General features: G+C 38.9%; 1 protein-coding gene across 1 annotated transcript; it reads left to right on the top strand.

The window, feature by feature from the left end:
• Positions 1-23,655: 23,655 nt before the first annotated feature.
• Positions 23,656-26,910, top strand: LOC112197280 (plant intracellular Ras-group-related LRR protein 6). Its single transcript, XM_024337901.2, has 3 exons — positions 23,656-24,044; positions 24,302-24,471; positions 25,877-26,910. The coding sequence occupies exons 1-3, from the start codon at positions 23,832-23,834 to the stop codon at positions 26,553-26,555; spliced, it is 1,062 nt and encodes a 353-aa protein (XP_024193669.1). The 5' UTR covers positions 23,656-23,831; the 3' UTR covers positions 26,556-26,910.
• Positions 26,911-27,119: the final 209 nt, after the last annotated feature.

The following is a 27,119-nucleotide window of genomic DNA, read 5'->3' as shown; positions in this document are numbered from 1 at the left end:
GTGGTAAATAGGTAGGCCTAACCCACAAGGCGTAATGAACAACCGCGGCTAATATTAGCCGCGACACATTAAAGATTTACAAAGTTGATTATCAAATTTATGGTAAAAGATAACGTGTTTGGAGAACCGTTTCTGAGATAAATTGACTCACAATGCATAATGAATGACTGCGGACCCACAAGACATGATGAATCACCTAACCGCGGCTAAGCTTGATTGTCAGGAGAAACGTTACCAAAGCTTGGTTTAATTAACTTGATAAGCATTAAGGGGTTTTACTGCCAATCATCAGTTACAAGGTCTGATTGATTGCTCATGAAAGAATCAATCATTGATAACGTCAAAAATATCACAAACATGAATACTGTTGTATTTGTAATCAATGCAGTCTTAGCTATAAAGACTGAGATTGCTTCTTTTCCTTCATTCAATAGTTTAGCTTCACTATAAAAAGGACCATAGGATTCATTGTTAGAGGTCCTCAACCAAACGCTCTACGCAATTACTTAAATTTTATCTCAATACATTTCAACAATTCAGCAACACTTATCAACCTTTACGTGTTCATCTTATCGGTTTCTTTACCAGTATTTATCTTTCCTGTACTTTACTTTGTTGCTCTTTACATTCATGCAATTTATCTTTTCGCTGTTTACTTTGTCTGCACTTTATTTCCTGCGGTTTACATTCATGTTGTTTATCTTTATTTGCTGCACTGTTACTTTCTTGTTGTTTACTTTGCATTATTTACATTCTTGCACTCATTAAGAAAATCACCAAAAAGAGACATCACCAGAACGTTTAAACCTATAAACAAGTTTTCTAGCATTCATGCGTTTCTTTGTTCACACCCGTATAGAATCAAGGCATTAGGGTAACACTTTATACTTTGATTTTATTTTTACTGTTACTTGTGAGTATCTGCATTCCATAGATTTATCAATTGTCACTCTCACCTTCACGTTCACTCACTGAGTTTCATAGCACAAAAATTCCGGCTAGGTAAGGCCGATCGGTGCTAAAGTCCTTACCAGAGCCCGAACACCAAGGCTCAATTAGTCATGACCACCGACCCAACCACCGCGCTAGAGATAGCGATGCTAGACCTCATGGAGACATGCGCACAGGCCAAGGCCGAGCGCACAGCAGCTATGGCGACTCGCCGGGAGGTCAAAAATATGACAAACTAGAATCGCATCCTCCGAGAGGCACTCCAGCGGCGAGTCACACATAACGAAGCATGCGACAAAGCCCATCAGCAGAAGACCCCGATACCAACTATCGATGGTGTCCCGACACCAAGACTAGTCCTCAGCACCGACTTAGGCACTGGCCTCGCCGATACCTTCGTGCCCCCAAGCGCCACATCGGGAAGCCCCACGGGCCTCACGCCTGGAAACACGAGTGCATCTACTTGAATTCACCCATACTCCCCAATCAACTAGGCACAACGCCACCACCTCAGCCTGTCCATGATATAGCGGGAACCTCAGGCGCAAATGCCGCCACAGCCACCAACATACCTCCACCTGACCACAATACTCAGCTCTTGCTCCAAATGAATAAAGCCATCACCTCCTTACAAGCACGAGTTGAAAACGCCGAAAACAGGACCGGCTGACAACCAATTATGGCAGGCTTTCAGTATTCACTGCTCGAATACAAGTCGAGAAGAGCCCACCAGAGGCCAAGCCCTTCAAGATTGAGAAATATAACGGCACTCGAGACCCTTACCACCACTTAGAAGTGTTCCAATCCATCCTACACGGTACCCGATACACGGACGCAATGGCATGTCACTCGTTCGAGGAAACCCTAACCAACGAGGCCCTGCGTTGGTTTCTTAATCTTCCTCCCAACTCCATCGATAGCTTTCAGGAGCTCGGGGACAAATTTCTCCGCATATTCATTCTGTGCCGCAGCGAGTATCGCATGACACCTGACCTATTACTGCTCAAACAGCAGCCAAATGAGCGATTATGAGACTTCATCCGCCGCTGGCAAAAACAGGCTACACAATGCCATTCCCTTAACCCAACCCTAGCAGCATCCGTATTCAAGCAAGCACTCCAACCGGGGTACTTCTTACTACAGATAAACACCAATCCACCCGCAACATATGACGACCTCCTTGATGCCGCTACCGCCTTCGTACAAGCTAATACGATACCTTTGGTCATGATACCAACTCCAACGCTCATCCAGTCAGCGTCCCTCAAGTTAACAACCCCATTAGGACCACAAAAAGTAGAGTCAATGATTCCGCCAAGGACAAGCCTATCCAGCATGACAACTCTCAACGAGAGCGACAAGGATATAACGACAAAAGGGACAAATAGTACGGGAAGAGCCCCAAGAAGCCAAAATACAACTCCTCAAGCAGTCGATATCGTGATGCACCATACAGCAGCACCCGACACAGTGATGACCAGGGCTTCGAGGCACCCCGATACGAGATTTACACCACACTCACCTCTTCTTATGAGTATATCTGAAATAACCACAAGGACATAATGCCACGCCTGCCACGGCACAAACCTGGCCAGGCAAAACTGCGAGACAATGGTAAATACTGTACATATCATGAGGAGTCCAGCAACCCTACCAATATCTGCTGAGCACTAAAAAATGCTATCGAGCACCTCATTCATAGCGGCCAGCTCTCGCAATATCGCACTCCAGCCATGGGCGCTAACGCCATTGAGGTCCACGGACAGATCCTAACGATACACGACGGCGCTCCAAGGACACCCGAGACCCACCATGCACAAAAGTGCCATTGCTCTCGGGGCCAAGAGATATTGGGACTTAGCCATGGTTGCCACACCCCACAGGTAGAATGGAACTCAATAGCCTTTAATCGCAGCAAGGACACCATAAAAAAGCACCATAACGACCCCTTCCTAATCACCTTGGTCATCGACCACTATCAATGCCATCGGGTCCTGGTTGATAGCGGTCAGCATCATGTTCGGCAGCTGCTACGAAGGCCTCAACCGGGACAAGAACAAACTGAGTCAAGATCACGAGCCCCTGATTAGCTTTGCAGGAGAAATTACGCAACCCTTAGGATCCGACAACTTACGGATCACACTCGGAGGAGGCAACACTATCCCCACTATGACCATACATTTTATCGTCGTCGACTGCCCCTCCTCCTACAACGTCATCCTGGGATGAGACGCCATTTGGCGACTCCAATTCTTTGTGGCAGGACATATGCTAATGATGAAGATACCTACCCCGGGCTGCATCCTCACCATCAAGGGCGATCAAGAGCTCGAGAGACAATGCAACTCCTTGACTGTCGCGAGGGGACATGGCAGACGAGAGGTACTCCTAACTTCAGACCTACCCTCCCCCTCCGACAAGCCCGATGATCCAAGAGAAGATCCCGAGACTCTAGATGACCACGATACACGCAGCAAAAAGAAGGACGATAAGCGCAAGCTCAAACACCCGAGACCAAATGCTTTGGAAGACCTGATATCGGTCTCTATTTCCAATACACATCCAGAAAGAAAAGTTAAGATTGGGTCCAAAACATATCCACAGTTCCAAGCGGAACTAATGATAGGAGCATTTTAATGCGACGTTTTAACTGTTATTTCCCTACATTTCTTGCATTATTTCCTTATTAAAACTCTGTTTAGGGAAGTTTCCATTCTTTGATTGGGAAAGTTCCTAATTGTAGAAAGTTTCCGTTTTATAGTTTCTATTTTCCATTTTTAGAAAGTTTCCATTTTAGTTTAGGAAAGTTTCCATTTCTTATTTTACAAAAGCTTCTATTTTCAGGTCTTTGGAATAAATAAGCTGAATTGAGTTCATAAATGGAAAGAGAAGCTTCATGAAGATGACATGGCAAGGAGAGATTCAAGGAAGAGTTTTTAAAAAAGGAAAATACATTTTCCTTGGGAATTAAATTTGCCGTGAAATACCTAGAGGAAAATAAGGTGACAACGTGGGAATTAAGGTGATTGATTGAGAATTTCACGTGGAATAAATCAAAGGAGATTTTCTTGGGAGATTTTTATGGAAAGAAATATTGTTGGAGGAGTAAATTGGTGTGATTGCCAACGTGAAAATCAGAAATAATCAAGGAGATGACGCAAAGAGAGATTCAAGGGAGATATTTATGGAAGGAAAATATGTGTGCACCAAGGAAAAGCTCAAAAGGCGTCCAGATTCATCCCTAAATTCCCTAAAGGAATGTTGGCCGAAATTCATGAAGAAAATCAGAATAATTTCAAGGAAATTCGGCAATTAAATATTAGGGAGGTATTTTAGAGAATTATGATTGGTTGGAACACATCACAAGGCTTACTTGGCATTCTATGATTGGTTGGACCACATCACAAGGTTACTTGGCGAATTATCATTGGTTGAAGCTATGTGGAAAATTCTGATTGCTTTGTGAACCCTAGCCGAGCTTATATATATACCCACCTCTTTGACATTGAGAAGGGTTCCACACACCTTAGAAAAATTCAGAAAAATTATATTGTTGCCGTGAGCTTCTCCCATCTTCTCTCCATCCTCTAAAGCAAGCCACGGAGTTCAAGCAAGGCCGAAGCAAGAGAAGAAGCAGCCGTGACCTTTTCCTCCACCATCCACCATTGAAGACTTGCTTTCAAGCTTCAAGGATCACAACGAAAATCATCCATCCTCATCTTCCATCCACGGTGTAATTCGACCTCTACTTTGTAACCTTTGCTTTGAATTTCGTTGGTTTTGTTTTAGTTGACATTCATGATTGAACAAAGTTATTATTTCTGGAATTTTATATGATTGAATGAAATTTTCAGATTCTATTATTGTAATTCGAGAGTTGCTTATGTGAGTTTGTTTAATTAAATTTGCTTTATAGATATCTTTTGTATTTTAATCTTATGTGGTTCGAAACACTTAGGGTTTTGATATGAATGGTGCTAGATTTAAGAACATGAAATCAACTTTTTGTTTTGTGTAACTTGAATCGAAGTAGTAAAGGTTTTGGACAAAAATCGAATTTAATTAAAGAGGATTGCAATTAGGTGGACATTTTCATACTAAGTTGCACACTTGAGTTGATAGCCTTTCTTTGTTCTTAATGCGTTAAACATGTCATGATTGACTAGCTTTCTAGGGCTTGATTATATGTTTGATAGGATTAATCTTTGTGCTTTCACTTAGGTTAATTAGCATTGAAAAGTAAAAAAATGGGAAATTATTTGCTTTCGAATATTTCACATGATCAACTCCTTTCTCATGACTTAGATGAACAATATTAGGATTTAATCAAATTTGATCATAGTTTCGGTTTTGATCTTTGTTCTCTCATTCCACCCGTGTATATATGTTTTTACATTTTCTTTATTTTATTTATTTAATTTTTAATTTATAATTCTAAAACCCCCTTATTTGTATTTACTTGTAAATATGTTCATACTTTGTTTTATTTTTGTAAATAATTTACTTTGTACTTATTTTAATTCTTTAATTGTTTTTGCAATTACAGGTGTACCCTCAATCCCCGGAATATAACGATCCCTATTTACTATATACTAACGATGACATTTCAGGGTTAAATTATGCGCTTGCTTTTAAGCGTATCAACTAATCGCCTTCCTCAAGACTCGACAGGAAGTGTTCGCATGGTCGTACGCCGATATGCCAGGGATATCGCCAGCCCTGCTCACCCACAAACTCACCATCTCACCTGATGTTTCCCTAATCAGACAAAAAAGAAGAGCGTTCACAGAAGAAAAATACAAGGCCATCCAGGCCGAGGTCAAGAAACTCCAAGACATCGGGTTTGTCAGGGAAGTCTCCTACCCGACATGGCTCTCCAAAGTTGTAATGGTAAAGAAGCCCAAAAAATGGCGCATGTGTGTTGACTACACCAACTTGAACAAGGCTTGCCCTAATGATAGTTTCCCCCTACCACTTATCGATCGGCCAGTTGACTCCACTGTAGGCCACAAGCTCCTTAGCTTTATGGACGCCTTCTCAGGTTACAACTAAATCGCCATGGAACCCTTCCATCAAGAGCATACATCCTTCACCATCGACAAGGGTTGATATTGTTACAAGGTAATGCCATTCGGTCTAAAGAACGTCGGGGTCACATACCAGAGACTAGTCAATGCCATGTTCGCAGACCATATCGGTAAGATCATGGAAGTATATGTGGACGACATGCTCGTCAAAAGTGTCACCATTGAGGATCACATTAGGAACCTGGGCATTGTCTTCGACATCTTACTCCAATATGGTATGCCACTCAACCCGGACAAGCGCGTGTTTGGCATACTGGGAGGCAAATTCTTGGGTTTTGTAGTCAACGAATGTCTGACAAATGTGAAACAACAAATTAGGGCTGCGTTTGGGGGGGGGGGGGGGGGGGGCCTTTTTAGCTCCCCCACTTATAAACAGAAGACCCAAAAGCAATTGGTAACCCAACTTTTCATCCGCTTCTTCTAGAAGCTGCTACGACTTCCGTCAAAAAGCAGAAGCAGCCTCACTGCTCCTTTTGGAAGCCAGAAGCCGCGAGATAACTATGGCGCTGGTGACTGTAGATTAATGAAATTTCAATAATACCGGTCTCTACCCTCCCTTGGTTGAAGTAATTATGCAGACGCCATGGATACTCTTCTCTTCAGTCTTCACGCAAACGCTGCTCACTCGAATCTCTCTATCTCTCTTTCTGACTGGTATCACCTCTCTCTTTATCCCTCTGGCCTCTCATTCTTTGTCCTCGTCAATCAACATCATGATTCCGAGTATTGGAGTTATAAAATTAATTGAATATATTTATGGAAAGTTGGGGAATTGGGGTTTAATTCTTTAGCATTTTTTTTTCTTCAGATTTCGGCTCCAAGAAAATAGCTTTCTAGGTCTATGTTTCTACTTATGAAATTGCTCTAGTTTAGGCATTTACTGGTGTGAATTTGAGTTCTCAGCTTAAATTCAAGGTAGCTGATTAGCTTAGTTGCCTTGGAACTTTGTTCTAGAAGTTAGATACTGATTTGGTTGAGAAAATGGCATGCATGTTCCAATTGAGAATGAAAAAGATGAATACTTGGGCTGTGTGAGTGTAATGTTATCTTTGCTTTAGAAGTGAGTTCATGTTTATATTGTTATCAATATATAATTAAAACTTTGCTTTCTTTTATGAAAGTGAAAACTAAGAAGAGATATGAAAATGATGTTTTGAACATTTCTGGTTTATCATTAGAAATCTAGGGTTGGGTTTGATGTATAGAATTTTATGTTGTATATCACCCACGCTAGAAAAGAGTTTGAATATGTGATTAATCTAAATTACATGAATATTTCTTGACGTTATTTAATTGATTTTTCTTTTGGTGAAATTGATTGATAGAACTTTGCTTCTATTTTCTAGTAAATGAATCAAAGTGATTCAAAGCAGTACTAAATGATTGAGCCCTGGGTGTCTTTGGAAATAACATGTAAGAAGACAAGGCAGCGAGTTCCCCCTCTAGCAAGGTTTCTCATTGCTTCACGTGTTAGACTTTCTGGTTCTAGCTCAATCATATTAAACCTGAAACAAGAGAAGCTAGGTGTAGTTGTAAGAGCTATAGTATGCCATCTATAATCTGCAGTATGCCAGCTGCAGTTTCTCTATGAATGTGTTAGGCATAGAAATTGGATAAAAGGGTCTGCATGTCTGTTGTCTCTGATACTTTACTAATTCGAGGGCCTGGTTACGACCTACATCTATTTTCTGTTTGATTGCTTTTATCTGAGCTTAAGAATGTCCTGCTTGAATGTTCTACCTACCTGTCCTGCTTAAGAATGTCCTGTTTGTATGTACATGTGCACCTCTTGCAGATTTTTACACTGAATTCCTTCTAAGTGGAACCAAACAAATTGTAAATATAGTGTTTGGGTGGACGTTGGCAATCACTGTCTTCCTTCTAAGTGGAACCAAACACATTGCCACGGTTGGATGGATCTGTGCTGTGTTTAGTATTGCTGTTTTTGCCGCTCCTCTTAAGCATTATGGTATTAGAATTAGCTTGTTTTTGTAATTGATGAGAAGCCCCATGACGTTTACAAGAGAGGTAGCAGTTTACGAGACCTTGTTTATATTCTAGGCTATAGAGGTGTAAGCTATATTTTTATCTGTCAAAGCTGCACTATTAGAAATGCTAGCAGTTTGAATAAGTGTTGTTTCAATATGTTTGATATATTGTACTAACTCTACTGAGTGATCCCACTCCATTCTTTGTTGTATATTACATCCATAAATTCCAAATGTAACTTCTTGTTCTTGGTATTTTCTTGATGAACACAATTTTTCCTGTTGTATCAGTTCGCCTTAAACACAAACACGATTAAATGTAAAGCTTCATACTTTGAGACAGTTGAAGTAGCATCTCAGGGGAACAATCAGAATTTAGAAAGTTAATGATTACTTTGCCATTACTAAAGCATATGACATAACCAAATATTACAGAACTCTTGAAAGCAATTAGATAATGAGACAACGACAACTAGTGTTTGGTCTCAGAAATATTCAACCACATTCTTGGTTTTGTTTTAAGATAAAAAATGCATTCATGTCCAAATTAGTCATTATGATATTTTTTGTGGTTAGTTGATGACAATCAGAAATCAATTGTTATTAATATTACTAATATATTTGTTTAAGTTGTTTTTAAAATTGCCCAATATTAATCATACGGTCACTATGATTAATAAAAATTGAAAGTTGACAAAAATTAATAAGGACATAATAAAGATTAAAAATAATAACAAAAGCATTTGAACAACATTGTATTACCAAACAATCAAGGCAAAATAACCTCTCATGTCCAATTTGGTCATTCCATAAACAAAAAGCACAAGCCAGTTTGAGTTTACAAAATACTTTGCCACTGCTTTTGCTACTGACAGCACTTATAAAAAGCCAGTTTACCAAACACTCAGTTGCTTTGCTTTTCAGCTACTTATTCTCATAAATAAGCAGAAGCCAACTTTTCTTCAAAGAACAACCATACCTAACATAACCTAGGTTTCTAAACCTACAGCTGTAACAGCAAGGAAGCCTCAGCTTCAACCACGAATATGAGATATGCAAATGCCATTTGTGTCAGCTTGTGTGTACAAAGCACAACAGGTTCTATAAGGAGAACACTTCAAAACATTTGTAAGCTTATTCAAATTTCAGCTTTGCATTTTTTTTTAAGGGGTTTGGAACCCAACCAGGCTGGGAGGCTCATCCCCACGCCTGACTTATTATATTAAAATTAGACATATGCATCGAGGGGGACAAAACAGATATTATATCTCAAAAGATTGGCATTGTCAACTTACAGCGTTGGCACCTCAGGCTTTTGGTTGATCAGAAGTTTCCAGCTGCTCTATATGTCCAACTTTATACCTTAACAGCTGATGTAACAAAGAACAAGTCATTTATGATGTATTAATATATTAATCTAGGAGGTGAGACTCTTCCTGAAACAAAGGATGCAGAGGATGATCAAGTTAATAAGGGCAGTCAATCACATACCCACAGACAACCAACTTTTGAACATGTCATTAGGCATCAACTCAACTTCAGGACCACAAATTCAACCAAAATATCAGCAAGATTTACACCAATTAACAAATAAACCCATAGCACACGCGCATTCAACAGCGCAAGATTCCATGTTTAAGCTTCCATATTACTAACTATAAGCTTAAACTACAATCCCAATTGAAAATTATCATGCATGCCTACTATAATTTAAGAAAGATGAGAAATTGGAAACCTGATTATCCATGTCCGGGAAAACAGCCCTAAGCTGGTCTATCAAGCACGAAGCAGTAAACGACGTCGTCGGAGGGGAGAAGCGTAACGGAGAAGAAGAAAAGCGAATTGGGGCAGAGGAGGAGGCGGCGACGGATTAGCACTTGTCTTTGGCTCCTAATTTCGCGAGACTGACAATAGCGGCTGCGATGGCGGCAATCTAGGGGCTCTACGAAGACCTTGATGTACTTCTATGCTGCTCCATTCAACCCAATTACAATTAAGATCAGCCTAAACAAATTCATAAAATCATGGCCAAATTGGGGAAGAGAGAGTTGTAGATTGTAATTACCGTGACAGACGCAAGCTTTGGGATCGAGGCCAAACCTTTAAAGGGTTTGATGATGAACTGCTTCTTGCCGGGCTGAGGGGGTTGGGCCTTTTTGCAGGACAGATAGGGCTGGGCATGGCTATCGTCATAGTTGTCCGAGTGGTGGTGGCGGCGTTGCCAGAGGCCGTACATATCGGCGCAAAGAGATCAGGTCTAGTTTACGGTGATGGGCTCGCCCTTCCCTGTATGGGCGCCCTTCCCTGTATAGGCGCCCTTCCAAACACCTGACGCTCTGATCTAATCTTGTTTAGAATAAGATAAGAGAACGAGAGAGATGAGAGGTAACTGGGAATATGGGAAAGGATGAAGATAAGAAGAGAAAGTAAGAGATGAGAGAGCCGAAAATATATGAATTACGGAGAGGGAAATTAGAATTTGAGCCGAAAATATTAGCGGGCTCTTATGACATTCACGGCACTCATCAAAGCAAGCCGTAAAAGATTATTTTATAAACATGATACTTACGGCGCAAATCAAAAACACGTTGTAAAAGATCATAAAATGAAGTCTTTTACGGCTTACAAAAAAGCACGCCCTAAATATACTTACACATTCACAGCATACATGAAAAACACGCCGTAAAAGACAAAAAAGAGAAGTCTTTTACGGCGCAAAAAAAAACACGCCTTAAATGACCATCTTTTACGGCGCACACGATATGCACGCCATAATTTGTGCGTCGTAAAAGACAAGTTTTCTAGTAGTGACATATATCTATTTTTTAAGTATATACCGTTTTGAGTTCATGGATGATTAAGATTCAATGGAGCTTCTTAGCTGCACGAGGAGCTCGAAGAGTTGTTATATATTGGGGGAAGTTCATCATTCAACCTTGTGCAGTAAGGGACTAATTCTTAGGATAGTGCGCTTGCACGCCTTGACTCGATAAGTTTTTCCTATATAAAAACTGGGTCCGGATCAAGGGACATCTTATTTTACACAAATTTTGACACACCTTGTGAGCCATTAGATTTTAAAATGTTCAATGGTCTAGATTCGTTGCTTGAATGCTGTCAACACAACACCAAGTGATGTGGATAATGATGTGGCATTATACATTTCTAATCTAAAATTGTAATTGGATTACACTTTTCTTTATGACATAAAAACAAGAATTGAATACTGTTTGTATGAGAACCATACACAATCAAAAGAAAAAAAGAAGAACAACAATAGCACAAGAACAAACGGCAAAAGAAAGAGAAAAAAGAAAAAGGAAGAGCAGAAGACCAAACGTGCCATATCAATTAGGCAAAAACTTTATTAGGAAAATATATATACAAGAAGGCTCAATAGATGGTGCCAATACTCCCTTCTTCTCCATGTCACTGATAAGTTTCCAAGATTCATCAACTTCTTGATTTTATTGTACCCAGAGATCACTGCATTTCAAGTAGCAACATCCTTCACACTGACCATGTTGAAAATCCCACGTGCCATATCTATTTGACCACAAAGAGAGTACATATGCACTAATGCATTGTGAACAAAAACATTAGAATCAAAACCATCACTTCAAAGCATGGGCACGGAACTCTTTTTCCCATTTCAATATAATATCACCAGTATATCCTCTTAACAAGAATGGGAATGTAGAGTAGTGATTCATACCCATCCTCTTTCATTGCTATATACATAGATATTCCATGGGAGCAATGTCTCCTAAACTATAGCATTTGATCATGGTGTTCCAAATGAAAACACTTAGTTCAGGAATTCTATCAAACACCTGGCATGCATACTTCATGTCACCAAATTTATGCATACAACATTACACTATGATTTTGTTGAGCAGAGTTGGCTATGATGTGAAACCTGTTTTAATGGTTTGGATATGGGATTGCTTTGATTACTCCTTGGTCTTCTTCTTTCTAGCATCGAACTTTTTTTCTCAAGCTCTTTTCCAACGTTTTTTCTCCTGCTCTTTTTTTTATTTTTTTTCCTCTGATCGTGGATGTCATGTATTCTCCAAATTTTTATTTTCTTTTTTAATTTTATAAAGAAAAGTGTAATCCAACTAATAATTTTGGATTAAAAATATATAATGTCATGTCATTATCCACATCACTTGGTGTTCTGTTGTCTGTTGACCATTCAAGCAATGCAGACCATTGAATATTTTAAAATCTAATGGCTCACAAGGTGTGTCAAAATTTGTGTAAAATATGATATCTCTTGATCCGAACCCAAATTTTCTTACTTTCTTTGGTTTTCTTATCTCTAATATTATTATTGTTATTAATAACAATATTATGATATTATTTTGTGTTCTAATTTTATAGAAATTTCATCACATATTAATTATTTACAATACATTATAACTGTCAGTAGGTATGATACCCTAACACTCAACACAAACACACTAAAATTGATACATTTTGATAAAGCATGTACCCATTTTAAACCATGGTGATCGACTTGATTCAGAAATGAGAACAATATTGACATAGATGAAAAGGTTCGTAGTCCGATTCTTCAAATCGTTCAGTGCAAATAAATAAATAAAACAAAAGTAATTCAAAGTGTTCACATAAATTTATGTCTGTTCACATAAATTTGCTAATTGTAATAATCTTGATCTCTGGCTAATTTTCACAACTCAATTTCGTTATGTTTCTTAATCAGTACTATAGTTAGATTCCGACCAAAAAAAAAAATGAGTACTAGTTAGTTTTGGCGTCGATGGTCTTGTAGCTAGGCAAACCTACCTGCCCAAGCTCCAAAGTTTTTGTTACGTATTTGAATCACTTTCCTCATGCAAAGTTGACATTGAAAGGCATCATATTCACAGTTACATTTGCTTTCAAACTAGTAGTTTGTATCTATCTCGAAAAATTCAATTTGTTCTCTTGCTGTATATATATATATATATATATATATATATATATATATATATCATCACAAAATTCCAACGTAGTTGCACGTTGTTTTCTTCAGTTTACACAATGAAAAGAAAATGAGACTTGTAAGTAGGGCTATCACTCGGTCAGTTCGAATCGGTTATAAGTATTACCAACTTCAAAACCAAACCTTTCGGTTTCAAAATTGAGCTACCAATTACCAACTAAAATTTTCAGTTTTTAATCATAACTATTAAATTCGGTATTTCGGTTTTCGGTATTACCAACTTTAGAACAAATAATTCTTTGTAATTAAAATTAGAACTAACAAAACTAGGTTCTTCAATTTTATAATCGTAAACTTTGTACTCATCTCCTAATAATAGCTTTCTTTTGTATATATGACATCAAGTTTGAGTCATTTTCAATAAAACTAGGTCATTTAACCATCTTTGACTAGGTTACTTAAAATACATGTACTATTAATGTAGTATATGTAGTAATGTTCATATTATAATGAAAAATTTTATGTTTATATCTTAATATACATGTAAGTGTATTGAAAATCATAGTATATAAAGCTAATATTTAGATAATCGGTAGATTCGGTATTTACCAAAACCAAACCAACTTTTTCGGTAATTTTTTATTTCGATTTTATCTGTTTCGGTTACCAAAAAGTCAGTTTACCAAACTTAAAATATCGGTTGGTATTCGGTCAGTTTGGTAATTACCAAACCAAGTGGCTGCCCTACTTGTAAGTTTACACATTGACAACGTCACACCAAACTTTGATCTAGTAGAAGTCATAGTCACTAGGTGTTGAAAACAACCTTGGCCAACAATAATTGGTTGCTCAACTAACCGATTTCTTTTTCCGTCAGAAATTTAGATTCCATAATGAAAGTTACTGTTTCTTTGATTTCTATATAGGCAGGTTTCTGGTTGCATACGGCGGCTAGCACGTACACCACACACATCACCATCATAAAAGGATCAGAATTCAGAACGTGTTATTGCGCTCAGATACATGCAGAGTACATGCAATTAGAAACTCCCCGCTCAGCCTCCTCGAGTGATACGCTTACTGACATTGTCAAACAGGGCATGAAATCTTCTGTCCCCAATTCTCTATCTCCTTCCCTGTCCCTCTATTCATCTCTTGTCACCTATGCATTTCAGTCCAACTCACCTCACAGCCATTTAGCTCCGTTAACCAAACAAGCCTACCAAAATAAAAATCAAGAAAAAAGAAATAAAAGAAACAAAATGAATTAGGTCTCAGCGGTTCTTAGTCACCACCTAAAATTCCTTCAGTTTCTACAAATAATCAGTACGTTTCGCAGAAAAAGAAAACTAGGGGAAGTTGAGAACTTGAAATGCAGCCATACAGAAATGATACAACCACGAATTTGGGAGCTAGCTAGGCATACACACCAACCCCTAACACCTTTATATACTAAACATTATCAATAAAACACAAAGTTCATGCATTTCACTTTTCATGTATCCATGAGACCAGTGTATTCAAATCGCTCAAGTAGACTTTCTTATCCAATCAGGTCAGGTTGATTTGATTTTGCTGAATACAATATATCAAGATCTGGGTTCATCTTGAAACTGTAAGGCTTCAGTGTTCATTTGCAACTCCCATTAACAATCTCATCAATAATAACAACCCACTCCAATAGCCTATTCTATGACTTTAATCAAGAATTCAAGACTAATAATAGATTGATCTGATGTCAATCTAATATAACAAACCAACATCTTGAAACACCTCTCACAAAGCTCAGTATTGGTTTGAGAATCATGGATCAGTTGTCAGATCTTAGTCCTTTTTTTAAAAAAAAATCTTGGTCTTTTAAGAGATCGTGGGACGACTCTGAACAAGGCCACCATGGCCGTTGCAGATGAGGACTATTGATTTTGCATCTCATCTCTTCGATTTGTGGAATGTTGAAGTTTAATGGGGATAATTAGAAACAAGTTATTTTTTTAATAAATAAAATCTATAAAGAAATTAAGTTTTTTTTTTCTTTCTCTTTTTTTTTGTAACTGGGAGAAAACAGTGTTTCATAGATTTAAACAGATTGAACAGGTGTCAACAATCTATTAGGAGACAGATAATTCAAGACAGAGGATTTGCTGCCGTCAAACAGCTATAATCCCATACAAGTGATACTCTCTAATTGTAGTTATATAAACACTATACTCTTAACATGTGCGGAGCACTTGTCAATTTGCTTTTACATCACAAAAAAAAAAAAAAAAAAAAACATCTATAATCCCATACAAGTGATGCTCTCTAATTGTAGTTATATAAACACTATCCTCTTAACATGTGCGGAGCGCTTGTCAATTTGCTTTTACATCACAAAAGAAGAAAAAAAAACAGCTATAATCTCATACAAGTGTTGCTCTCTAATTGTAGTTATATAAACACTATCCTTTTAACATGTGCAGAGCACTTGTCAATTTGCTTTTACATCACAAAAGAAAAAAGCAAAAAAAGTACAAATAATCATGAGCAAAGGACATCATGAGAAAATTTCTCATTTTTTGATGATGTTAATTGTAATTTAATTATTTTTATAAATTAATTTACTATTGTATCATGATTTATAAATATTTTTATGTTATAATATATTATCATGCAAGGGCATTTAGGGAAGTTCAAAAATTTAACCATGGTGAGAAGAATTGGCTTACTATAATAGATATGCATATTTTTTGGAAAAAAATCAGTTTAATCTTCCTGAACCTTGGGCCTAAAATCAATCTGGTTCTTAAATTTTTTTTTTTTTAATCAAACTAGTTCTTGTACTTTCAAACAATATCACCTGAGTCCAAATTTTGAATTTATCCCCAAATGTCATGTCATACACTGAGTTGGAGCCGACAAAGGGCCCACACTTTCAGCTTTTTAAAACATGAATGAGGGCAGAATGGACATTTCTAATTTAATATAATTTCTAATTTCTAATTTCTAATTTTTATTTTTATCTCTCTCTCTCTCTCTCTCTCTCTCTCTCTCTCTCTCTCTCTCTCTCTCTCTCTCTCTCTCTCTCTCTCTCTCTCTCTCTCTCTCTCCTCCTCCTCCTCCTCCTCCTCCTCCTCCTCCTCCTCCTCCTCCTTAACAGCAATAACCACCGTAAAAAACCAACAAACACCTCACAATGGCAAAAGGCCCATCTTTGTCCCAACATGGCTTCTTCTTCTTCCTTTGTCTCATCTCTGAGCCTCTCTCACTCTTCACAACTGAGCTCTCTCGATCTCCACATTTCCCAATTCTGAGCGAGGAGCCAAATAAAGAGCTGGAATTGTCGGTGGGGCCTAGGGTTTCATGGCTGCGACGGCGATTGGGAGGACGAACCTGCAATCTAGCTGGCTCGTTACCCTAAACAAGGATGTCACCGTCACCAATGTCCAGCGCACCACCGCTCACCTCTGTCTTTGAGCTCCACCTCTCCTTGGGTTGAGGCCGTCATCCCGGGAACATAATCTCTCTCTATCTACATCTCTTGTTTTCCAACTCTCTGAGCATCACCTCCACTTCTATCTCTAGTACCATCCAAATCACCCAAACCGCCACCAAACTGAAATTTCTCACCAAACCCACCTTGAATTTCTTTAAGACCAAAAGCTTGAACACCACCAATCTCAACCCCTCCACCATTTACACCACCTCAAAACTCACACCACTACCATCAAGCCCACCTAGGAGCCTCCAAGAGGCATTGCTAGACTAGTGATTCACGGCGACGTGAAGCCCAACAATGTGCTGCTAGACTCGGATTTCAATGCCAAGATTGGGGATTTCGGGCCTGCGAGGTTGGAAACAGAGGGTAAGTTGGATCAGGGAGATCAAGTGATGGTGGAGGTGGAGGAAGAAGATGAGGGAAAGACTGAGAAAAAAGAGATTGAGAAGGGGTTTCGGCGTTGTTAGCGTGGTCGCCGATATAGAGGAGAAGAAGAAGAGGAGAGAGGGAGAGGGGGAGGGGGAGGGGGAGGGAGAGGGAGAGGGAGAGGGAGAGGGAGAGGGAGAGAGAGAGAGAGAGAGAGAGAGAGAGAGAGAGAGAGAGAGAGAGAGAGAGAGAGAGAGAGAGAGAGAGAGAGAGAGAGAGAGAGAGAGAGAGAGAGAGAGAGAGAGAGAGAGAGAGAGAGTGTTACACCCCATATCTGAGATACCCTTTTTACTGAATTACATGAAATTCCTTATGGTTACCGTTCGCGGTTATAATTTTAACGTTTAGGGGGTGGTTAAAAATTGACTTTTTATGAGTTAATAATTTGAGAAAATTTCCTTCATGAAAGTTGTAGAGGACGTTAAACCGAGTGCGTGCATATGTGGTACGTAAAAATCGGAGCTCGTATGCAAAAGTTATGAGTGAATTACGAAATTTACTGTTCATGGTAAAAATTAGGATATATTGGGAAAGTTACCCGGGTCGGTTTCCAAATCCGGAAACCCACCCCTCTTTCTCTCTCCTCTCCCCCGACTCTCCCCCTTTCTCCTTCGGGTTTTTTCTTCCTCCCTCCGGTTCCCCACTTTCCGGCCACCATCCGGTGTGCAACCGGTCACCACAGGGGCGCCTCAACCCGCTCGTGATACCAGTGACCTGGGTTTGAGGAGTTTTGGCCGGAAAAGCTCTATTTCACGCCGGGAAGGTAAGGTTGCAGTTTTGGGGATTTTGCAGATTTCCCGCCATTCCGGCCACCTCCGGCCACCATATTCACATCGAAGGTTCGGTTTTTGCAGGAGATCATTTTGCCTAAGGTCTTGCTTCTCAATTTGCCGTGTAGAGGTGGAATCGATCGAACCCGATGCTAGGGTTCTTGAGCTTTTCTGGAAAAATTTTCACCGGTTCGATTCGGCCACTTAGAGGTAAAATTGATCAATGTTGTAGTTGAGAAGTTGATTGGGTCTGTTGAGATGATGTTGTTGCCGGAATTTGGTGGTCATCGGAGGAGTTCGCCGCCACTGTAGGTAGTGTGTGGTGGCGCGTAGACTTGTGTTTTAATTGTCGTTTTAATCCTATATACCCTATAATGATTGTAGAACGTAATGCATGAAGTTTGGTGGAAATTGGAGGATTTACAAATTGAGTTTAAATGATTAATTATTGATTATCGTGAATTCGATCGCCGAATTCCTTTCGAATTCACTCTAGGTATTGCATCAATGACAGTTTAATGTTGGAGCATTAAGGATGGATGTTGTAGAGAGTTGAGGAGTCGGATTTTAGGAAGAGGGATGTTATGAATTTCCAATTATAAGTATCGTGAAATTTAAAATTCCGTCCTGTGGATTATATATATATTTATGATTGTTATTCGTACAGGACGAGAGGAGTCTCCATACGAGGAGAATCACGAGCGACGTCAGGATTGACCGCTTATCGTGAGTGGACCTTTGATTTTAATTGATGCATGCAATTAAATTCCGCAAGTTTTAAGTTATTGATTTAACAACTATTTATCGAGCATTTTATTTTGGTTTGGATTATTGAATGTTTTATTGGTTTGAACTTTTGAATTAAGATTCGTTATGCTCGATTTGAGGATTTTGTTTTATGCGGATTCGGAAATTTATACTATTGATTTTATATTTATATTAAGCTCTTGGAGCTTTTTAAGAGATTTACGAAATAAGAATTCGAGGAAGCAAAACTTTATACTTCTTTATACCCTACTTATATTGGAACTTGAGATGATCTTGGCGTGCGGGGTCACGTCTTTATACACTTGGATTCTTATTTCGTGAGATAAGTGGGGAAATTATACAGATTTACTGGCTTTGGACGATCTCCTTCCTCACCATACGCGGGTCATGTGAATAGGTCTCCTCCTCACTTACTTTGTGTTTGTGAGTGGCAGTGAGGTAGCTTTCTCCTCCTCACGTGGGTGGTAGTCGAGGTGATATTCTCCTCCTCACACAATCTATGTGTGAATGGAAGTTAAGGTTATTAGTTCTCCTCCTCGCACAATCTATGTGTGAGTGGCAGTCGAGGGTAGGTTGAGCCTGAGGGGCTCCATTCCCGTATGGTGAACCCATTTTCCCCATGTTCTTTTGTTGTTGTTCTTGACTAGCGGGGCTAGTCGGTTTTTTTTTTTCTTATTGCATGCATCGGGAGTTTTATTGAGATAATTGTGGAAAAGTATAAAACCCTTTTTCTTTCAATTACTTATTTTTGTCCACTCACGCTAACGTTTTTATATACTTTTCCCTGGGCCCTTCGGTTTCAAATGCCCAGATTGCAGTGTTGTTGCTCGGTGTACGAGTGTGAGCCATAGTGACCGCACCTGCTTCCGCCATCACCTTCTGTAGATTACCTGGTTAACCTACTATATTCCTTGTCTATTTATATTCCTAGAATGCTCTGATTACTAAGGGATATGTGACCCAACTTATATGTATTATATTTGAGGTCGATGACCTAACTTTGGTGATTGTAGTAACTTATACCCTTTGGAGATTATGTATGATGATATTAGCTTTGGGATGATTGTTTGAATTTGGGAGCAGGGTGGCTCCAGGAGTTGTGGTTGGGTATTAGAAGTGAATTTTGGTTTTTCCACAGGTTTTTGGGTTAACCATTTTTAAGGGAGGTTATGCCGAAATTTTTGGTAAATCTCCTTTAAAGGTGGGTCCCGCAGGGCCACTTCGGATTCCAGGGTGGAATTCGGGGTGGGTCCTGTCAGAGAGAGAGAGAGAGAGAGAGAGAGAGAGAGTAAAAATAAAAATTAGAAATTATATTAAATTAGAAATCTCCATTCTGCCCTCCTTCATGGTTTAAAAAGCTGTAGTATGGGCCCTCTTCTCGGCTCCAACTCAGCGCATGACGTCACATTTGGAGACAAATTCAAAATTTAGACTTGGGTGATCTTGTTTGAGAGTACAAGGATCAGTCTGATTAAAAAAAAGTTTAAGGACCAAACTAATTTTAAGCCCAAAGTTCAGGGGTGTACATCGTCACTCATCAACCAACAAACAACTGCGACCAAGGGCAGAACATGGTAAGAGCAATTATTCAATGCAAAAAAAAAAAAAAACCAAAATAGGGCGTTGCCACTTTCCTAAAAAGCCTACAACACGCCTGATCCAATTGAGACAAAGGGAAAGGAGAATGGGCTAGCCCAGTAAGGCCACGAACAGCAGCCCGAGCAACCGGAGGCCCAATAGCTCAAGCCCATATTTTGCTCCTCACCTCTCCAGAACATCCTATAACGAACCTCCGTGAGAATAGCATCCAATTACCATTCTGGCGGCCAGCCTCTATTCTCCACCATTACCAAATTTACGAAGAAAGTCTCTTCAGAAGCGTCTCCTCAAAGTCACCATCGCAAAGCCGGTTGTTCGAGAAAACAGTTGTTGCACCACCACGATCGTTGCCTCAACACTAGAGCCATAGCACCCAGGCGAGATCTACACCTGAGCTGATGCTAATGCCTGGATCGAGAATCACCGTCGCTGTACAGAAGCACCTCAACCATGCTCGTCACCTCACACCTTCCTCTCTTTCGGGCTCCATTGTCTGATGTGGGGGACGATGGTTCACTGCCGCCACGAGCACCCTTCGGCTGCCGAGGTCAACATATACATATAAACATTAAAATGATCATGCTATTAAATGGTCAAACAATTTCTTTTGTAAAAATGGTTCTTAATAAGGAGACGATCGAGAAATTTAGACCGTTTATGATATTATTATAATACATCGTATAATAAATCTAAAAAATGTGTCTGTTTTATCATATCTAACCGGCCACAACAGTACATGCATAACTATCATAGAGGATCGATTAGACATTGCAATTGCATAGGGTCTAGATATTTTTATGATAAGAGAGAGATACATATATATATATATATATATGGAGGACCGATCAGAAGCGGACGTCCGCAACCCAGAAAAAGGCGGACGTCGCTCCTCCGGCCTCGATCAGGAGTCGATGGTGGCGTTTCTGTTATCGGACGAAGTTTCTAGACATCCCGGATAGCATAGCCATCAACGCGAAGGCGAAGGCGATCGGATTCTCAGCAATGCGCGGCGAGCTCGCCTGAAACCCTAGAAGCACCATCAAGGTCGACTTCGAACCCTTCATCGACAAGTCTAGCAGAAAGAAGAGGGTCGACATCGTGGCTTGGTTCGGTCTGGCACGAGCAGCACTGCCCGTCGGTGCCTAATGCAACCCGGAGGAGTGACGTTCACACTTTTTATGGGTTACGGAAGTTCGCTTCTGAACGACTCTTTATATATATATATATATATATATATATATCGATACGCTTTTGAGCAAACATCAAGATTATGGTTGATGTCTAACACTCTAACTAAATGGTTAAATATTTTCTGATGCTGATATTTTGTAAGAGTGGTATTTATGGAGACCAAAAATTAGACGGCTCACGTTATTGAAATACATCGTAGAATTAACCCCAACAACGTGCCTGTTTTCTTTCTTAAAGAAAGGATCCTTAATCCTCCATACAAGTATATATGTATTTCTGCAGATTTATATGCATGTAGATCATCATCAATATTTCCAAAGAAGACAACATTTCAGACCTACCAAATATGATATATCTAGTACAATTTTTGTCCTTGTTGGGAAAACAGGGGCTCTCGATCTGTTTACTTTAATTTTTTTTTTCCCACCTAATTAATTTCCATCATTATCATGATAGATCACTTGACATTGTCCACATTTTTAATCTTGTGAAACATGACATCATAACCAGCTTAGCTCCTAGTCTATCGATGGCTACCCTTAATTCTTGAATGATGACTTGTTCCTTGTCGATCATTATCTACGTACGATACTATTTTTTCTTCTTCAGAAAGTTAAACGTACGGTTCACAAATAAAAACTAAAGAATCAAATTACTACTCTATAACCGGATTAACAATCTTGTGGGCGGCTTGTAAAAACAATATTATTTATCCCAAATTCAGCTCTTGACTTATGTACGTAGGACCAACACCATTTGCCTCTTTGCCACTGCCACTGATTAAGTTTTTATTTTAAGTCAAATTCAGGGCAGAAGCATATCAGCATATGCATCATTATTATTCAAATGCAATGCATATATATGTACTGAGTGTGAGGAATAAACCCCATTATTCTCGGAAGACATAATATAGTAATTGATGGTTGTTTGATTTCAAGTTGTCCATTAACGGCTAGGTCATGTAATGGACGGACCACTGGGGGCAGGAAATCCTCTGTCCCCAAATGAGATGGGGATAGGTGTCCCTCTTCAATGATTGGTTGATATAGATTAAAAAATTATTATCTTAAACTTTTGTTTAATTTTTTAATCTTTATATTCATTTTTTAATCCTTGTTAACCAATCAGAATGAAGGGACAGGGTGGGGATAGGGAAATAGGGACAGAAGATTTCGGTCCACCACTGGGATTATTAATGTTAAATATTTGGTAAGGATTAAGAGAAATTAAGAACTTTTGTACAAGTTCATTGGTACGAACTTAGGAAATGAGATGGATCGCGGAAGAGGATCTGTCACAGATAAGATTTCCTGGATATTATGTACATGCATGTGCGATGGCCGAAGAATTTTTGTGCGCCACCATAACGCGCGCATATCAGATTAATTTCGTCACAGAAAAAATGTGGGATTTAACAAAAAGAAAAAGGGGTACTACTAGTAGTGGTGAAGGACTGTTGGAAAAAGTAAATGACACTTTCTCTTTCTAGACTTGATCTTCCTTTAAATTTCTATCATTCTCACCCATTTTTAATTTCATCTCTTAAGGATCATTAAAAAAAAAAATGAAACGAAACAAAAATTATTTTGTTATCTGTTTGTTAGAGAGCATTGAAAGGGCCTTGAAAAGAAAATTCTCTATATATTCTTGTTCAATAATGAAAGGGCATAGTTAATGGCAAGTTACAAAGGAGTGGTTAGACATGCATTATGTAAGGTTAATATTTTTCAATAGATACAAATAAGACCAACAGATTACAGCTAAACCATCACATTGAGAATCTTTTCTATAAGCCACTTCTCTTATCAAATTAAGATAATACAAATTTGAAAATGTACTTTGATCTGTAGCCGTCCCAGGTACCACGTACGGCTATTCATATACAGAAATTTATAAATTTTACGTTTTTGTTGTGAAGGATGAAAATGGAAAAACAATGAGTTGGAGATATGGATGACCTTCGCAAATTCATGACATATACGTTACACCAGGATTATATGCAATTCGATCCATGAACCCTTGAGTGTTCATATTTATATTCTACTTAACTTCCTTGTTGTTTCCCAACAAAAGAAAATAAAAATGAAACATATATATGCCCAGTTGACAATTTTATAAAGTACTAGAATACAAAACCAGTACGAAAACATAATGAAACCCTAGTTGTGGATTTGGTCCACCCTCGAAAAAATATCAAGGGATAAGAATAGGGCAAAACAATAAAAGCCGAAATTGAAAGAGAGAACGACAATGGCGGGTGACCCGGATATAACTGGCAACCGTTGACTTTCTCCTCCATCGAGTCGGAGACATGGCCACGCAACCCTTTCTTAAACCATACGGAGATTACGGTCTTGTACTTGCTCACAGACGTCATGCACACGTGGCAGCTTTTCTTTCCGTACGTCCTTACACTCGTCTCTACAAATATACATCCCCGTTCAATCTCATTTCCCAAACAAACCAGAAGCACGTAAACACAGCAACCCAACACAAAAGCAAAAACACGAGCGCCTTTGGTTTCTCTCTTTAGTCGAGAAAGTTTCTGATATTTGTTTCTCTTCCCATTTCGATCCCTTTTCTCGGGAAGGATCTGATCGGATAATCTTTCTTTCTCGGGGGAAGATGATGTACGAGCAACAGCAGCAACAACAGCAGCCGCAGCAAGTGAGGATGGATATCAGGAAGAAGGCTGGTCATGAGAGGAGGAAGTCGATGACCGAAGAAGAGAGGCTTGAGATTGTGGATTTGAGTGGGATGTCTCTTGATGCCTTGCCTAATCCCTCTCTCAATTTGGGGAGTATTTGCAAGCTTGATCTTTCCAATAACAATCTCCAGGTAGGTACAATTTTATGTCTCTACGAGGGGAAAGAGAATTGCGAATTTAATTTGATCTGTAAAATTATCGTAGTATTACAGTTACACACATGATGGATGGTTGTGAGAGAACGGAAGTATCAGTGTCTTTGAATATATTATTTATTTACTTCTTCTTGTTTTTTAACAAAAAGATGGTAGAGTGTTATGGTTCATTCCTAATTTCATATATGATTTGGTCTAATGTTTTATTTTATTTTCTGGTTTCAATTTTACAGAACATACCAGAATCCTTGACAGCAAGGTTACTGAACGTGGTGGTGTTCGACGTGCACTCAAATCAGCTGAAGTCCCTTCCAAACTCAATTGGGTGTTTGTCAAAGCTCAAGATTCTCAATGTTTCTGGAAACCTTCTTGAATCTCTCCCCAAACCTATTGAAAATTGCAGGTCTGTAGTTTCTTCTATTAAGTACTCTTCATCGTCTTTCCTTTCCGATAATCAGTATTATGATTAATCATTTGATGACTGTTTGATATATATATATATATATATAATATATATATGTATCTATATTTCTGTATAAGGATTGTACCTTTTCTGAAGGTAGAAAGATACCTAAAATGTTTAATCTTCTCTATTGTATTAACTTTTGTCTTGCATGTAAAATGAAGACATAAAAAAATGATAGTATAGAATGGTCCATCCTATAACATTTCTCTTTCAATTGATTACGGATCCTTTATCTGTTGTGGAAAAATATTTCACATGCACCAGACCAAATCATTGACATTATATTACAGTTTCGGTCGTATTTTCCTGCTAATATTGATGTGACCCTTTTCTCGTAAATTTCTTTTATTTAAAGGTAGTTCAGATTCATACAAACCATGTCCATATCAGGATTAGATTTGAAAACTGAATATAAACATCTTAATACCTTTGTATATTCACACCATACATATCTTTTTCTTGTTTCCTTGTTCTTATACATGACAACATTTTCTAGATATACTAATTTGTTTGTTTGTTTCTTCGTTTTTATCCAAGTGAAATCATCATTATCAAGATTGAGATTGATATTTTGAATATTGCATTTGAATCCTTCCCTTCAGTATAATAGCACAACTAGTAGGCTAGGAAAGCAACTCACAGAATGCTCTAGTAATTGCCCGTCAAATATCAATCTTTTTTTATTTTCCGAGGAAATATTAATTTTTGGGAGTCTAATCATCTTTGGTGCTATGATTAGGTAATAGTATTACTTTTCAACTCCTGCTTTTCTACTAGCTGCACTTGCAGCTGAGTTTTGTAATATGTAATTTTTCCATTTCAATAAAGGGATGACATCCTTCTCAAAAAAAATAAAATAATAATAATTAGATTAACGGGGGGACTTTGAACTGATGGTGAGGGGAATTGAATTTAGATTGAAGAGTCCAAAGTCTAATTCATTAAGAGGTTGACTACCTAGTAGCAGTTACACGCATTCGAAGATAGTGAAACCCTAGACCGTACAACCAGCAACGTAGGACAACGAATAGTTGGATCACTTTAATATGGTCAACCAAGATGGTCTAAAAGCACCTAGTACGTAATTTTCACATTTGTACGTAAAGATCATCTTATAAGTGTGGTAAAATGAAAATTATTCTATTTACGTACAAATGACTCCACACTTATAAGATGATTTTAACTTTTGATATTTATAATTAATATTTTTATTAATAACCAAGGAGTGTATTTAATATAATTTAACAATCCATTTATGTGGTGCAAGTGCACGTCGGTGCACTGAATTGTTATTCTGAGTTTTAAGATGAAAGTAATTAATTGTGGTTTTACAATTACTCAGGTCACTGGAAGAGTTGAATGCCAACTTCAACAAGATCAGCGTGCTCCCAGACACCATTGGATTCGAAGTTATCAACCTCAAGAAGCTATCCGTGAACTCCAACAAGCTTGTCTTCTTGCCACGCTCTCTCACCCACCTGACCAATCTGCGGGTACTAGATGCTCGCCTGAACTGCCTCAGGTCTCTTCCTGAAGACCTTGAGAACCTCATCAACCTCGAAGTTCTCAATGTCAGCCAAAACTTCCAGTACCTGGAAACCCTACCCTACTCCATTGGCCTCCTCATGTCCCTTGTCGAACTGGACGTCAGCTACAACAAGATCACCGCCCTCCCGGACTCCATCGGATGTCTCAAGAAGCTCCAGAAGCTCATTGTCGAAGGCAACCCTATGGTCTCGCCTCCAGTCGAGGTTTTCGAGCAGGGTTTGCATGCGGTGAGGGAGTACCTAAGTGAGAAAATGAATGGTGGACACAAGAGTCCAACCAAGAAGAAATCTTGGGTGGGGAAGTTGGTGAAGTATGGCACCTTCAACGGGGCCAACAGAAGCGTCTCTCGAGAGGAGAGAGAAGGGTACATCATGCCTGAGTACCGCTCCATCGACGGCCTTGCTTCCCCGAGGTATATGGGAATGTTCTCTCCCCGTCGTCTATTCTCGCCTCGTCATTACTTCAGTCGGTGATGGGAAGAACTGTCTTCAAAATAATATAAAATTTAAAAAAAAAAAAACAAAAAGAATTATATGTTCATGAGTCTTCTATTTCTCTTTTTTGTCAGCATGAATCGTGAGTCACTGACTCATGAGGATGAGGTTAATTTCCGTCGTGTGTTTTGGGTGTGTATTACTAAGACGGTATTGTACCATGTAGGATATTGGGATTATTGTGCTTTGTAGGTTGTTGTGTGTAAGCTTGAGCATATCATATAGCTTGCTTTAGATATAGTAATGGTTAGACTCCTGGGTTGGTCTGTAAATAAGATTCATACGTTTGATATACAATTTTGAACCTTTTGATAATAAATTATGTGGAGCATAAGGTTCATTCGTAAATATATTATGGGGGAGTGAATATTTGCACTCCCCCAATTATATTCCACACTCCCTCTCCCACTTTTAGCTGTGGAAATGTCAAAAATGTCCCCTTCTCTATCCTCTCAAGTCTCAATCAAACACCAGTACACCGCCAGAACTTGCCAAGAATTCCCAAAGCGCTTACAAGAAAATCATCTAGAAACACAGCTCCTT

This window comes from Rosa chinensis, chromosome 4 (assembly GCF_002994745.2).
Source record: "Rosa chinensis cultivar Old Blush chromosome 4, RchiOBHm-V2, whole genome shotgun sequence".
NCBI classification, from domain to species: Eukaryota; Viridiplantae; Streptophyta; class Magnoliopsida; order Rosales; family Rosaceae; genus Rosa; species Rosa chinensis.
The sequence above is the reverse complement of the archived record's forward strand: the minus strand, read 5'-3'. Positions and strand labels throughout refer to the sequence as shown.

Coding starts and splice junctions, on each gene's coding strand:
- LOC112197280 (XM_024337901.2), top strand. CDS start 23,832: ATGATGTACGAGCAACAGCAGCAACAACAGCAGCCGCAGCAAGTGAGG. Junction 24,045..24,301: donor TTTCCAATAACAATCTCCAG/GTAGGTACAATT, acceptor TCAATTTTACAG/AACATACCAGAATCCTTGAC. Junction 24,472..25,876: donor AAACCTATTGAAAATTGCAG/GTCTGTAGTTTC, acceptor ACAATTACTCAG/GTCACTGGAAGAGTTGAATG.